At 35.7% G+C, this 16,752-nt stretch overlaps 1 protein-coding gene across 8 annotated transcripts in view; it reads right to left on the reverse strand.

Annotated features, from left to right (window-relative positions):
* Nucleotides 1-16,752, reverse strand: part of HERC1 (HECT and RLD domain containing E3 ubiquitin protein ligase family member 1) — a 215,167-nt gene that overhangs the window by 140,916 nt on the left and 57,499 nt on the right. For all 8 annotated transcript variants that reach the window (XM_067749780.1, XM_067749809.1, XM_067749799.1 and 5 more), the window contains exons 4-12: nucleotides 14,294-14,488; nucleotides 13,162-13,473; nucleotides 10,672-10,768; nucleotides 9,947-10,090; nucleotides 8,723-8,850; nucleotides 7,363-7,507; nucleotides 5,396-5,567; nucleotides 3,730-3,864; nucleotides 3,245-3,410 (exon numbers count right to left, since the gene is read on the reverse strand). In XM_067749780.1, coding sequence (XP_067605881.1) covers nucleotides 3,245-3,410; nucleotides 3,730-3,864; nucleotides 5,396-5,567; nucleotides 7,363-7,507; nucleotides 8,723-8,850; nucleotides 9,947-10,090; nucleotides 10,672-10,768; nucleotides 13,162-13,473; nucleotides 14,294-14,488 — 1,494 coding nt within the window. The remainder of the gene's footprint in view (nucleotides 1-3,244; nucleotides 3,411-3,729; nucleotides 3,865-5,395; nucleotides 5,568-7,362; nucleotides 7,508-8,722; nucleotides 8,851-9,946; nucleotides 10,091-10,671; nucleotides 10,769-13,161; nucleotides 13,474-14,293; nucleotides 14,489-16,752) is intronic.

A 16,752-nucleotide genomic window follows, 5' to 3' on the forward strand; every position in this document is an offset into this window, starting at 1 on the left:
TATTCAATTCTCAAACTATTTAAGTGTGAGTATATTCTCAAAGAGTATTATTTTCTACCTACCCTCTCTCAGAAGTTACTGATGTATGCAGAAATCCAGCAGACACCACCTTAACCAAGTGATCAAGGTCAAAATCTCCAGTAATAAGACACATCAGTATCATGAACCACATGATATGATGTACTGAGGGTACATCATTTCTGTGGTATTCTTGCCAAAAGCAATCATGAAAAATAACAGAGATATTCAATAAAATAACTGACCAGTATCCATAAAGTGTCCAATTAAATGTAATATGGGATCCTGAATAGGATCCTGCAAAAGAACAAGGACATAAGCAAAAAACTGATAAAATTTCTAATAAGGTGTTTAGTTTAATTAATAGTATTAAACCAATGTTGATTCCTTGGTTTTGATAATTGTACTGTAATTATACAAGACATCAGCATTAGGGGAAGCTGGTTGAGACATATGTGAAAACTCTATTACTTATGCAACTTTTCCTTAAGTCTACAACTGCTTCAAAATAAAGTGTCAAAAAAGGAAGAAACACACAAAAAAAACAGCAGCAGCACTGATTGCTGCAAACAGATAAATTACCAGAAGTTTCAGGGATAAAGAAAGAGGAACAGAAAGAGCCCTGTACACATCCTGGGAGAATCCACCTCCAAAGGATTCTCCTAAGGAGTGGCTACAAAGAACACTCAAGGAATGAATAAACAATTATAAAAAGTTTTTTTTAAAGTTTACTTCCGTTATTTTAGTCCAATACTTTTCAACCTTTCAAAAATATTATACTACCGGGGCTTCCCTTGTGGCGCAGTGGTTGAGAGTCTGCCTGCCAATGCAGGGGATCTGGGAGGATCTCACATGCCGTGGAGCGGCTGAGCCCGTGAGCCGTGGCCGCTGAGCCTGCGTGTCCGGAGCCTGTGCTCCGCAACGGGAGAGGCCACAACAGTGAGAGGCCCGCGTACCACAAAAAAAAAAAAAAAAAAAATATTGTACTACCTTGTTCCTGGTAAAATGTAATCCTCAAAGTTCCCATTCACCACCAGGTTAATATTCCTTCTACCTACATCCCAGGGATATGTCCCTCTAGTTGGAAAATCACTGTATCTTTTTTGCTTTTTTTTTTTTAATTGACACATCATAAAATTTACCTTTTGAAAGCAGAAAATTCAGTGGGTTTTAGTATATTCACAGAGTTGTGCAACCATCACCACTAATTTTAGGACATTTTCATCACCCCAAAAAGAAACCTGTGCCTATTAGCAGTCATTTCCCAACTCTCCCTCCCCCAAAACCCCTGACAGCCAATTAATCTACTTTGTGTCTCTATGGATTTACCTACTCTGCACATTTCATATATATGGAATCATACAGTATGTGACCTTTTGTGTCTGGCTTCTTTCACTTAGCATAATGTTTACAAGGTTCACTCATGTTGTAGCTTGTACAGCAGTACTTCATTCCCTCTTATGGCTGAATAATATTACATTGTATGGACATACCACATTTTGTTCATCCCTTCACCAGTTGACAGACATTTGTTTGTTTCCACTTTTTGGCTACAATGAATAATACTGTTATGAACATTCATGTATAAGTTTTTGTGTGGACATATGTTTTATATTCTCTTGGATATAGACCTAGGTGTGGAACTGCTGCAGTATGTGGTAACTCTATGTTTAACTATGTACAGAACTACCTGTTTTCCAAAGTGGCTGTACCATTTTACATTCCCATTAGCAATGCATGAGGGTTCCAATTTCTCTACATCTTCACCAATGCTTGCTATTACCAGTCTTTTTGATTATAGCCATTTAGTGGGAGTGAAGCAGTATCTCACTGTGATTTTAATTTGCATTTCCTTTATGCCCAATGATGAACATTTTTTCATGTGCTTAGTGGCCTTATGTCTATCTTCTTTGGAGATATGTCTACTCAGATTCTTGACTCATTTTCTGATTGGGTTATTTGTCTTTTTTATTGTTGAACTGTAAGGATCCTTTATACATTCCGTAAACTAGAATCTTATGAGACATATGATTTACAAATATTTCTCCCATTCTGTGAGTTGTATTTTCATTTTCTTGATAATGTCCTTTGAAGCAAAAATGTTTTTAATTTTTTTTTTTTTAAACAAAGACTACTAGCAGCATTGGGAAGTGCTCTTTCAAAGCTGCTAAGTAGGCACAAACTTCTTGTTTCGGATCAATGTCGTGTCTTCAACTTAAGTGTACTCTTCTTTGGTCTTGTTGGTTTGTTTCAAGGTTTGTTCCTTGCCTGATCTGAACTTGAGCAGCAGTTTCAAGTGCAAATACAGTCTGTTCTGTTACTCTTCACACCCAACAGCTCAGCGCCCCCTCTCCAGCACCACCATAAAAATGTTTTTAATTTTGATGGAGTCTAATTTATCTTTTTTCTTTGGTTGCTTGTGCTTTGGGTATCATATCTAAGAAACCACTGCTTACTCCAAGGTCATAAAAATGACAGATGAGCAAAAATTTAATATATACAAATAACAACAGATTATTCAGCCTTAAAAAGGAAGGAAATTCTGACGTATGCTACTTACCATGGATAAACGTTGACAACATTATGCTAAGTGAAATAAGCCAGTGACAAAAAGACAGTGTATGATTCCACTTGTACGACATACTTAGAGTATCAAAATCATAGAGAAAGAAAGAATGGTTGTTGCTAGGGGCTGAAGGGAGGGGAGAATAGGGAGTTACTATTTAATGGGTACAGAATTTCAATTTTGTATGATGAAAAGAGTTATGGAGATAAATGGTGGTAATGGTTGTACAATAGTATAAATGTATTTAATACCACTGAACTACACATTTAAAAATGGTTAAGATGGCAACTTTTATGTTATGTGAATTTTACCACAATAAAAATAAAATAAAATAGGGTCTTTGTGCTCAGAAATTCATCTTCTGGTAGAAAAGACAGACACAGTTGAAAGTAGACAATTACAAAACAATGTGATGTGATGAGAACATACATGAGAGAAACCAAACCTGGCAGGAGAGCAGGGAATGAAAGGTTTCTCAGAGGCGACATCTGACCTTTGTCTTAAAGGACAAGTTCACCAAAAAATTTACTCCCACCAAGAAAACAGGAGTAACGGAAAGAACATCCAATTGGAGTTTTCCAATACATAGCTGAATTTGTGAGCTACAACCTCAGGGAGAGATGTGGCTGAGCGACAGATTTACAAGTCCTATACGCTTACCTCTTGGATTTCATCTGGGACAGTTGAGTCCATCAGTCTGAAGAGTAAATTTCGAAGCGGACCTCCCTGTCTCCCAAGAATGCTGGTAGCTACCCCTCCCGCAAGCGCAAGAGCAAGGTGATTTGAAAGCAGCTTCAGGCACAGCTTGAGGAAATTGTGGTGTTCCCTGAAACCAAATAAACTGCTATGAACTTCTGGAATATAAAAGAGCACATGCTATCTAGTTTGGATAACATTTTTTTCTCTTTAAAATTTTTCTCAAATTATGACTAACAGTAAGTTTAAAAACACGATTCATGACATTATGGATAAATTTTTCTAAAGGTTATTATCAGTAAGTACCTAAGTTTAGCTCTCTTTTTAGATTATAAAGAAGTTTCATATAATTGAGGGATAAAGTGAATAACTCAAAATTCAAAATGAGTAATTAATAGATGTGTGTGCACATGTGCGCACACACACAAATACACATATATATAACATACCTTGATGAAGGGAAAGGGAGCGGGGGAATCTCACTGTTTATTTTATCACAGTATCTCTCAAGAAATGAACGAAGGTGCGAGAAGGTACTCTCTTCAAGATCTACACAATAAGGTCGGTGCCAGGCAACAACTTGTCTAGAAGGAAGCACATGAAAATCATGAAAAATCCTTAACATGAAATTTTCACACATGATCAAAAGCAAAAATTAAACCATTATTAAAGTTGAAAGATGTTAACAAGATATACAGAAGACCTTTCTGATTATAAAGGTGATAAAACCCTTCATTTAAAAAATGCAACTGAGGAAAACCAAGAATTTGCTATCTCTAGAATTCTTCAAGAAGAAAATACATAACCACTACTTATTTTGCAAGGTCTGGCTATTCATTCACCTGAAGTCAGAGGGCTGAGCCACATGATCTACTATAGACCCTTCTGGTTCTTAGGGCCTATAAGATGTATAGTTCATATTAAGAAAAATAGCCTGACTCTGTAAAGTGATATACTGAAATCTACTAAAAGAAAACCTCTTGAAAACTCTTGTGAAAAGTTTCAAGATCTTGGGAACCAATTTTCTACATATAAGGTGAGAAGTTGCAGATTTAATACTAACAGCAAATTATTTATATTCAATTTATTATATTTTCGGTTTTGTTTTGGAGGGTAATTACCTATAAATGTTTTAAATTGGTTAGAATGATATAATAAACCCCATCTGAATCAAAGGTCTAGAATACAAATATAATACATTCTAAGTTATTAATTAGCCCATATACATCTGAAAATAGCTGAAATAACCTCAAATTTCTTAAAATTCCATCTTCAAATATTGGCTAAAAATTACCTACCTGATTATCTAAATAAGATATGGTTATCACATTAGGAAAAAGCTAACTTTCTGCAAAAAGTAACTTCCTTTATTTAAAAGTATGGCCACTGCTTCTTTTCAAAAAAACAACCAGATAAAGGGCATGGAAGCTAATTAACTGTTAAAAAGCAATAAAGCCTAGTTCTGATTTTGATTATTTTAATTTAACTTCCTCTTGATACGTGGCCACAATATTTAAGATCAGTATCTGGAGACAGAGTAGGAATTCAAAATGTTTAAAAGACACTTAAATTAAGACAGTGTCTTAATATACGGTATAACTTCTTGCTTATGAAACATATCTAACCTCAACATTCAAACTGAAAGAAATCTAGATGGCATGTCTATGACAGTAAAAAAATCAATACTAGAAATAGTCAGAGGGTATTTTATGAACAAAGTACAATTATTTCTGCTTTTATTAGTGTTTCTGCTGTTAATAAAACACAAGAAAATTTTTTTTAAATAAATTTATTTATTTTAGTTTTGGCTGCTTTGGGTCTTCGTTGCTGCATGCAGGCTTTCTCTAGTTGCAGCGCACGGGCTTCTCATTGCAGTGGCTTCTCTTGTTGTGGAGCACGGGCTCTAGGCACGCGGGCTTCAGTAGCTGTGGCACGTGGGCGCTAGAGCTCAGGCTCAGTAGTTGTGGCGCACGGGCTTAGTTGCTCCGCGGCATGTGGGATCTTCCCAGACCAGGGCTCGAACCCGTGTCCCCTGCATTGGCAGGCGGATTCTTAACCACTGCGCCACCAGGGAAGCCCTAAAACACAAGAAATTTTAAACATGAGCACATTTACCTGTCCCTAGGAAGAGCAGTCCATGCCAGACTATGTGATGTTCCAGCGGAGATCTGTTGAATAGCTATGCCATCTAAGCCACTCACTTTCTTTGGTTTAGTAATAGGACCTGTGGAATTTCCTTGCCCACACTGCCCCATTGAGTTATTGCCCCAGGCATAAACTTCATTATCTAAAAACAAAACATAAAGAACAAAAGAAAAGCCAAATTTCAATGTAAAATATTTATGGAAGGTAATATTTAATACTATTTCTTTATTTTTTTTTGTAGGTGATACCTGTTTCATTTATTTAAAACCTACAATATGCATTTCAAACACACCATGTTTTCAGATCCATTAATTTAAAACAGAATTATCAAATTGTCACAATGTGCCAGGCCTTTAGTTAGAGTCAGAGATATGAAGTGGAACAGGGCATGGTCCATATTCTCCAGGAGCTCACAGCTTAGTGTGGAGACAACCAAGTGCACTAATAATCAGAGTACAGTATGTCCCAGGCTGTTCCAATCAGGCTGGATCCAGGAAAGCTTTCTGTAGGCCATGAGCCCTGAACTGAACTAGTTTTCTTATTCATTCATTTATTCATCCATCCATCTGCTCATCCATCCAACCAATCATTCATTCACTTATTTTTAACTGCAGTAAAAATACGCATAACATAAAACACATTTTAATCATTTTTAAGTGCACAATTCAGAGACATTAAATCCATTCACAGTGCTGTGCAAGCATCACTACTATCCATCTCCAGAAACTTCTCATCATCCCAAGCAGAAACCCTGTACCCATTAAGCAGTTATCTCCCCATCCCCGCTTCCTCCCAGTGCCTGTTAACCTCTACTCTGCTCTGTCTCTATGAACTTGCCTACTCTAGATACCTCATATAAGTGGAATCACATGATATTTGTTCTTTCATTTCACTCAGCGCAATGTCTTCAAGATTCATGCACGTTGTAGCACAGATCAGTATTTCATTCCTTTATAAGGCTGAATAATATTCCACTCTATGGATATACCCCCATTTTATTTATCCATTCGTCTTTTGGTGGAAACTTGAGTTGTTTCCACCCTCTGGTGAATAACACTGCTACGAACATTGGTGTACAATTATCTGTTTGAGCCTCTGTTTTCGGTTCTTTTTGGTATATACCCAGAGTGGAATTGCCAGTTCATATGGTAATTCTATTTGAACTGAACTTGGAAGGCTGAGAATGACTGAGCAGGAGGAAGCAAACAAACTCTGTGGATGAATGACAAGGGAGGTCATGCTTCTGTGAGATGACCCACCCATCACATAATCTCTCACTCCCCCTCCTCTCAAGGACTGTGCTGTGTGTCCTACCATGACGACAACCACCAAATTTGATTCCTGGTTTACCCAGAAGAGCAACACTATGGTATCCTTTATGATATGCACTTCTTTCCCATCACCTTCCCCAGTTCCACCCAGCCCAGAACAACCTAGGTCTTTCCATGGGTTGGTAAGTACTCCTCTGCCTACCTCACTGTGTTGTTTTGAAAGAACTTGAAAAGGAATAGATACATGTATATGTATAACTGAATCACTTTGCTGTATACCTGAAACTAACACAACATTGCAAATCAACCACAGTCCAATATAAATTAAAAATTAAAAAAATCATAGCCAACTTGGTATGTTAAAAATAGGGAGAGGGCTTCCCTGGTGGCGCAGTGGTTGAGAGTCCGCCTGCCGATGCAGGGGACATGGGTTTGTGCCCCAGCCCGGGAAGATCCCACATGCCATGGAGCAGCTAGGCCCGTGAGCCATGGCCGCTGAGTCTGCGCGTCCAGAGCCTGTGCTCCGCAATGGGAGAGGCCACAACAGTGAGAGGCCCGCATAAGGCAAAAAAAAGCAAAGAAAAATGGGGAGGAAAAAAAGGATGGTATGAACTTGAAAGTGCCTTTAAAACCTAATACTATTTCTTTAAAAACAAATGATCTTACCATGAGAAAGAGCCAAACAATGACTGTCTCCAATAGAAATATCAACTACTCTTGTGGCAGCCAGTTCTTCAATAAGCTTGGGTCTCAGTGCAGTAGCTTCTGAAGAACCACAACCTAGACAAGCACCACAGCCCCAAGCATAGACCTGAAACAAAGAGAAATACACTATACATAATATTCTGAGATGGTAGGTTAACAACTTACGTTGTTTAGAAATAAATATAATCTATTAAATAAGAGTGTGGTTTGATACTAAATAATAACTTTTTGTTGTTACAGAAACTTTCAGTTCAAAGTTGAAATCTTTGAATCTGTCTTATATAATCATTCAAAGTTGAATCTATCTTATATAATCATTCAAAGCAGAAGTTATTACCCCTCTCATAAAAAAGAAGCATGTGATTTTCAAGGAAGGTTTGTGATTTGCCAGTGGCTATACATCAAATAAGTGAGCATCTTTTGGCTTCAATTCATGGATTCCTACCACAAAACTCACAGTGAGAAAGATGTAAAAGGGAAGTTTTAAATTTTAAGACAGCAACCAGCATTGTAACAAATGACTAACGTAATTAAATACAAAATGATAAATAGTTTTGCGTTAGATCTTTTACGTCAAGGCATTCCGGTCTTTCAAAAATAATTAAATAATATGGTAATTTCAGCTTTGCTACTCATCTGCCATGTGAATGTCAGAAACATTTTTATACCACTGCCTGGCACATAATAGATTCCTACATGTGAAACAATGAGTGATCAGCTCACTTTTTCACTGTCATCGCTGATGGATTTAAGGAGCAAAATTATAGTCTATCACCATACCTGCACCCTCTCCATCACCAACAAACAAACAGAGGGAAGCCAAAATATGCATGTAGAAAATCACAAGTTTATAAAGGGATTATACAATTCTAAGTATCCTAAGACTGAGTAACCCTCTTTCAGAAACACCTAACTACCTAACCCTCTCAGATTATTTTCCATCTGGAAATGTTCTCCTTGCCCTCTCTTTTGATCACCTTCTTAGTTCATATCACTGGTTCCAGCAAGATCTATTCTCACTTTCCCCCACTATTCATGATTTTTAAAGGTTTAAACAGTGTTTAGTGCTAAAAGTTTTTTTAAAACCATCTTAATACAAAGAACATGGGGTTAACAGTAAGTTTATCTGGCTCACACACAGTCAGAAAATCTGGCTCCTTCTCAGATACTCAACTTCTTCAAACAGGAGAAAATATTTCATTTCAGTAGATTAACTTTAAAATGTATTTTTTAACTTCAAAATTTAAATACAATTATCACTTTTGAGTCATCTGGTCCTCTGAAATACTCTAAACCTTTTATGCTCATCCCTTAGTCCTACCTGCCCTGTTGATGTCAAAGCAAGTGAAGACTGACTTCCAGCACAAACTTTCCGAATGAACATTCCTTGTAAAGCTTCAATAACTTTAGGTTTATACACTCTGTTGGTATCACCATGGCCAAGTTTGCCTATAAAAACAAACATATTCAAGTTAAACAATATACTTGTTTCAAAGAAATGCTATTCTTTTCTTAGTATTAATGTTGATAAATATCATTAATATTTCCATCACTAACCTGACAGATTGTCCACATTTTAGAAAGCTCTAAGTTTCTAATAGCAGAGGATGTTAACAAATGAATCGTTTTATTACAAGAAAGAAACCAATAAACAATAGTTTTCTGAATTTTTATATCAAGCAATTAAAACCACTTTAAGAGAGATATGGAAAATTAATTTGCTGTCTTTCTCCCCTTTAATGGTCATACTTCTAACTTCAAATTTGCTGATATAATAAACAGGTCCTTATACAAGAATGTGTATGCATAAAATGATTTTAAATTTTTTTTAAAAGACTCAATAATTCACCAAATAGAGAACTTGGCAAATCACCAAAGAAGAAAAACAAATGGCCAACAACCTCACTAAGGACGAAATACAGATTAAATACCATTTTCACTAGTGAAACTATTTTTTAAATTATCTTAATTTTAATAGCCAGTATTGTTGAGGGATATGGGGAAATGAGCATTCTCGCATCACTGGTAGGAGTGACTGAAGTAGAAAAAGATTTAGTCATTCACTGTATTGTTTTTAATACTGAAAAAAATTGGAAACCATCTAGATATTCAACAATAATAAATTTCTTTGTAAGTTTTGCTACAATCATATGAAAGAATACTTTGTGCCACTGAAAAGAAAAATGTAGAGCCATGTTTCTTGACATAGAAAGATATTCATAAGATACTGTTAGATAAAAATAAACAAGTTATAAGACAGTAACTATGGTATATATAGGTCTGCTTTGGTTTTTTAAAACATCTATGTAGAAATATATGTACATATTTATATAAATGCATATATATTTACCTCCCAAAATTTTAACAATGCTTAGAGCAAATTTTTCTTAAATTTTTTAAGAAAAATTTATTTAAATTTTTAAAATTTCTGCTCACCTATATACATTTGAGTTTTTCTACAATAGCCTTGTATAACTGAAAAATAAATTTTTTTAAAAGTCAAGGAAAAAAGGCCAAAGCTATCAATAAATAATTTTTTACATACCATTGTCTCCTCCTCCGAAAGACCATACAGTTCTCCCATCTTTAGATAAAGCAATAGTATGTGAACTGCCACAAGAAACCTCTCCTACATTGCTAATGTCTTTTACTAACGTTGGAATGTTACGGCTATTACTGTCACCGTGACCTTGGATAAAACACACAAAACAACAAAGAAATAATGTTAGCTCTTTTTCTTTAGGCCATTACTTCACAGGTAGAATAAACATTACAAGTTATTAACAGAATTGAGGAATTTTTTAAGTGCAATTAAATATGAAAAACAGAATCATTTCTAATATCTTCTCATCTAATCTTCTAGGCTGCTCCCAACATGAGATACCCAGTCCCTTCACGGAATCAGTAGAACATTCTATTATGCTCCTCTCACAGCACTTATCTAATGCTGTCTAGTATCGTTAACGCTGACTTGTTTTCACTACCTCCTAGATAACACACTTCAGGATCACTTTAGGATGATATCTTTCTTATCCCTGAAATCCTATAGTGCCTGCTCAAAGTAGTAAATACTTGCTAGATTTAATTACACCTTAAATTTCAGCACCAGAATCTAGGTACTCTCTATATAAAATTATCTTCCTCTGAGCTTAAAACTAACAAAAATAAATGACAGTCTTTGGCCTATTAAATTTAGTCACACCACTTCTCAGTAACCATCATCATTTCTATTTTTCTGTGATACTAACTTCAATTTTTAAAAAATCTTACCTAATCTTCCAAAGTCTCCTTCACCCCATGTGTATAATTCACCATCCTCTGTGACAGCAGCACTATGTCTGTATCCAGCTGAGACACAAACAACTACCTGTATTGCACACAAAGTGAATTTGATGAACACAAGATACTAAACATAGAGTTCACATTTGATCCTATACAGAGAGACTTCAGAGATACTGATATTCACAACTCATCCAGAAGTGCCATATACAGTTGTGGAGGTTTTGCCCAGGACAAGGCTGCCTGCATAAAGGATCAAGAAAGTGCTGAAATACAGCCTAACCTCTGTTGGCCAAGCCACAAACTCTGACTTCTACCCAGAGAGGACAACTTTTCTTAATTCACACGGAGACTGTAAAGGCTAGCAGCACTCTCTCGCCCACTCCTCCCTGCCCCAAATACATCAATCTGATCACCTGCAACAATACTATATCACCAATCAACTCTTTACTCAAAGAGCTGGATGGGGCTGAACACTCATGGGACAATGAAAAAATTTTAAATATAACATTAACACAAAACCTCCAGTCCTGGCTAATCAAGAAAACTTCATTACATAACAGGGTTAACTCTCAAAAACATACTATTACCAATGAAGAAAGATCTAAGATATAAGCTTATATCAATTAAACTCCTAATAGTATCTCTTTACCCTCAAATAGCTACACAGTTTATGGGCAGAATCAGGGAAATAAGGGTATATGGCAGCATAATTTGGGGATCACTTATACCTTTTAACACTGATCAAAATCACTAACTGCTGAAAAAAAGATAACAGAAAAAATATCCATACTAATAACTCCACATTTTTTAATCTCCAAAAATTAGAACTCACTTTAGAAAATTCAAACTTTAGATTCAATTAAAAATACTGAGTAGGGCTTCCCTGGGGGCGCAGTGGTTGAGAGTCCGCCTGCCAATGCAGGGGACACAGGTTCGTGCCCCAGTCCGGGAAGATCCCACATGCCGCGGAGCGGCTGGGCCCGAGAGCCATGGCCGCTGAGCCTGCACGTCCGGAGCCTGTGCTCCGCAACGGGAGAGGCCACAACAGTGAGAGGCCCACGTACAGAAAAATAAATAAATAAATAAAATAAAAAATACTGAGCACCTACTACATTTTAAATAATATGCTAAGAACCTCTGAAATTTGTATCTGTAAATTATTAATTTACTTTTTGGGAATTTTTCCTTCATGATATTCATACTAAGTTATTTTTAACTGGCAATGTTTCCATTATAAAATGAAACACTAAAAGAATATAAATAAGGAATTCCCTGGAGGTTCAGTGGTTAGGACTCAGCGCTTTCATAGCAGTGGCTCGAGTTCACCGGGCCACCACTATGGTCGTGCAAGCTGTGCGGTGCGGCCAAACAAAAAAATATATACACACACACACACACACACACACATATGTATGTGTGTGTGTATATATATATATATATATATATGTAAAGAAAATTTTAAACAATGGGAATTAAGAAAAAAGGTGCTAGAAAAACTAAAAAAATACAACTTTAAAGAGTATTTATCTGAAGTTCCTTACAGTCCCATATTCAACATCTTATCAAGGACCCCCTGATGTTAAGTGGAATGTTCCAAGGCTCACTGATGTCTAAGTTAAACATTGAAAGTTATAATAAAGTAAAATTCATTTGAGAGCCAACTTTGTCAGACAAACTCCCATGAAAGAAGTGTCCCACTTTTAATTCTGGTATAAAATAAAATTTTAAGTTTAAAGACTTTTATATAAGAAAACATTCATAGAAAGAAAGGAATCTTAAAATGGAGGAACCCACAAAACTGCATATAATTTTAAGTTAGGAAAATGGCTTCATTTCTTTAAGAAAAGGTAAAATAGAAATAAAAAGAGGAGATCTAGCTTCAGTTTCTAATGGTACCATTTATTTGTGTGTGACCTTGGCCAAGTTACTTAACCACTTTAAATGTCTTATTTAAGTTTTTGTTAAAATGCCACCTACTCCAAGAGAACCCTCTGACCTCATTATCTAATATCACACCCAGCCATAGTTAGTATCTATTACATTACTCAATTTTTTTACTATTATTTGAAATTATTTTATGTGTTTGCTTACTTATCATCTCTAGCCCACAGATTAAAGCTCCATGAGAGTAAGAATCTTGTCTGTTTTGTTCACTGCCCTATGTCTAATGCCTAAAACACTGCCTGGCATTTGGAAGGTACTAAATAAATATTTGTTAAATGGATGATTCTCAGTTTCCTATCTGTGAAATGAAAATAATAACTACTTTAACAAGGCTGTTATAATAATTAAAATTAAATAATGTATGTGAAAGTGTGTTGTAAACCATCAAGCAGATATACAAAAGATAAGCCAAAAGGGTTGGGAGGGTGGGCTACTTCAGAAAGAATAAATCAAAATCTGAAAGATACTGTCAATTATAGCAATCATAGTACCAGTGCATCTAATTATTTTTAAATCCGAAAAGAAGGCACATACCTTTCCCTGCAGAGGGCCCTGAATAAGCTTGGGATATTTCTGTGTTGAACTATTTCCATGTCCCAGTTTCCCATAATCACCATCTCCCCAGCTGAAGACTTCTCCTTCTGTAGTGAAAGCTAAAGTATGACCATCAGATCCTTTAGAAGATGAGACCTTTTTAATGGACCTGTGAGGCTCAAATGTTAACTTTTTTAAAGTAGACTGATTATTAGAATCTCCAAGGCCCAGTCTCCCATAGCTGCCTTTACCACAAGCTCTGACAGAGCCATCCATAGAAATGACAAAAGTGCAGTATTGTCCAGCTTCAATCTAGAAGCAAACAAACAGAATCACAGATATAAAATGCTTCTGTGAAAATCAAAGTATAATATTTAAGTTGATTTTACCAAAGAGGCTCAAAGGATATCTTTTAAAGCAGAATATGAATATCCATAGAGATTAAGAAGTAAACAGAAAATTAAGAAAACTGTTCATCGCCTATTCATGTTGACGTTACTGTTGAACTCAAATTAATGTATATTTTATCTTTTCAGGTTATCTAACAGTCATGGTTCAATGAAATAACAAAGAAAAATGTTTAGCCTACTCTTATATAATTGGTGAAGGGCAGGAAGGAAAATTTTCCTGTAATTCCTTAGGGTCCATTATAACAAGAGCCATGTAATATATATTCTAAATTCATTTGAGAAAAACATATGTTTTAATGAAAATAATAAAACAGAAAGTTCCATTTTGCCTAAAAGTTAGCTACAAATGTAAAAAAAAGTGATCATAATAAGAAAATGAAATGCCAATATGGCAAAGGGAAAATTTTAATTTTTACTTAGTCTTATTTACCATTTGTGTTGAATATAAGGGTAAGTCTGCTGCCACTCATGATTCTTTTTAAAACTCCAGATGCAAATTGAACTTTTTAAAACTTGGAAACACTATTAGGGAAATGAGGGACTTAAAATATTTTTTTCTATGAAAATGAAAAAACTGATGCAGTATAGTATAGAAACAATATAGGTAAGAAACAAGCAAGAACATTCACTCATTAAAACAAAAAACAAAAAAAAACCACTCTTAACATTATTTAAAGCAAACCCTGTCATGTACCAATTTGTAAGGTATGCAGAGAACTCACAGTCTGCGCATCAGAGAAACTAGGAGCCAGTTTGGGTTGTAATATTTTCTCCTGTGTGCCTTCTACCAACTGATGGCTGCTATTGCTCCCCCAAACATAAACCTCACAGGTTTCTGAAACAATAGGAGCATCACCAGTCTGAATGCTATCTGGGCTAGCACATGTTCTTGAGTAATCAGAAGCCATTCTGCAAACCTATTAAAATAAGAAACAGGCAATAAATAGTCAAGACATTCTTAGTACAGATTTTTTATAAATATTCTCTGAAATTATTGTTGACTTTCCTTCTTTGAAAACTATCTCAACTGCTCAAATAAACTAAGAGCAACACATCCAATCTTAAACACAGATGGCTAGACTATTTACTCCTGCAGAATAAATCACTAAAAGATACCAACAAAGGTGGCAAAAATGGGGAGGGGGAGACACACAATCAAGCCTTTATTAACTAAATATTTTATTAACGCATATAATAGCATTATAGAAGAATAAAGTAGGAAAAAACCTACCTTTGATAATCCCATCGCCTTAATACAATATATGCTATCTTTTTTTATATTTGTCCTTCCAGAGTTTTGCATATACACGCTCTTTAACATAGTTATCACAGTGGATACATAAGTGACGATACAGAAGGGCCATGAAGAATTTTCTCTATGTCTACTTAATCTTCGTAATTGAACCAATAATATTCCATCTAACGTAAAAATCACAATTTGCTTAAGCATTTTCCTTTAAGAGGACACTGAGATTCTTTCTACTTATTTGTTATATGAGCCATTTTTAAGAATACAGTTGCGGCTACTTCATTGTTTTGTTTTGTTTTTTTTTTTGAAGGAAAATAATCAATGCTATTTGGCTGCAATGAAGTGTGTTCCCGGCTGGCTTCGTCGGGGGGGTTCCATTGATTCGCCCTGGGCACTGGCTCACTCCCTGCCACCTAGGCGGCCTCCTCCTCCTCCTCCTCCTCCTCCTGTTGCTAGATTTTTAATTACTTCACTTGGTAGAGAACCTCGGACATGGGACTACTATATGCAAAAAGTGACAACAATCTTCTGATTCCTGAAACATACTATACCAAATTGCTTTCAAAACTGGTGTTACAATATTATTTCATCACCAGCAATGTATAAAATGAGGGTGGTCTTAAAAACGATAAAGGTCCAAAGCAATTCAACACTCACACACATCTATACGTATCTGTATATGTATACAGATATAGATATATAAAAAATCATGGCTTATTTACCATTTGTGTTGAATATGATGGTAAAGTCTACTGCCATTCATAATGCTTTATAAAAATCCAGGCTTCTCCTCTCCTCCTCCCCTCTCCTCAAAACCCTGCCAAAAGCACAGGACCCAGGGTGGTCATCACAGTTGCCCTAACCAATGAATAGGGCTATGTGAGAGTACCAGTCTCACTGCACCCATACCAATAAGTATTATGCTCTAAATTTTTTTTGAAAAGTAAAGTGGGAAAAAAGAGGATGTATTCTTTTAACTTCACACTTCCTTATTTTCAACAGAACTGAAGTTTTTCCATCTATTTGCTTGTAACTAACTTCTGCTCATTTATTTATTAGCGTTTAATGGATTTTTTACTGACTTTGTATGAATCCCATACAATAAAGATATTATCTCTGACTACAGCTGTTGTCAATTTGTTGTCTGCCTTTTAGGGGTTGGTTTTGTTTTTGTTTTTCTCTGAATCAAGTAAAACAATAAAAGAAGAATCTTCAAAAGTCAATATATTATATTGCCAGACCATGAAATGGGAAGGGATAGAGTAATTTCAGTTAGAATCTTTAAATAGTACCCAAAACCATAGAATATATGTGTCAGACGAATAATTTTCAGTGAACATGATGAGAGTTTTGAGGACATACAAAATATGCATAAGTAAAGGCTGCCAGTCCCTAATAAGAGATCTGAAATTCTGCTGCTGACAAAAGGAGGATGATGGGCCCAAGTAGGTTAGAATTTTTTATCTAAAGATCTATTACAGTAGTCCCCCTTTATTCGTGGTTTCACTTTCTGTGGTTTCAGTTACTGGCAGTGAATCATCATCTGAAAATATTAAATGGAAAATTCCAGAAATAAACAATTCATAAGTTTTAAACTGCATACTGTTCTGAGTATCATCCCTTTGTCCAGCACAGCCACACTATATAAGCTAGCCACCGGCAGTCACTTAGTAGTCATCTGGTTATCAGCTCATCTGCCACAGTATCTCAGTGCTTGTGTTCAAGTAACCCTTATGTTACTTAAAAACGGCCCCTAAGTGCAAGAGTTGTGATGCTGGCAATCTGGATATTCTCCTACTGTACATAATTTATAAATTAAGCTTTATCATAGGTATGTATGTATAGAAATAACATGGTTTATATAGGGTTTGGTACTATTCATGGTTTCAGGCATCTCCTGGGGGTCTTGGAATATATTCCCCATATTTAAGA

Source organism: Pseudorca crassidens, chromosome 1 (genome assembly GCF_039906515.1).
Source record: "Pseudorca crassidens isolate mPseCra1 chromosome 1, mPseCra1.hap1, whole genome shotgun sequence".
Lineage (NCBI taxonomy): Eukaryota > Metazoa > Chordata > Mammalia > Artiodactyla > Delphinidae > Pseudorca > Pseudorca crassidens.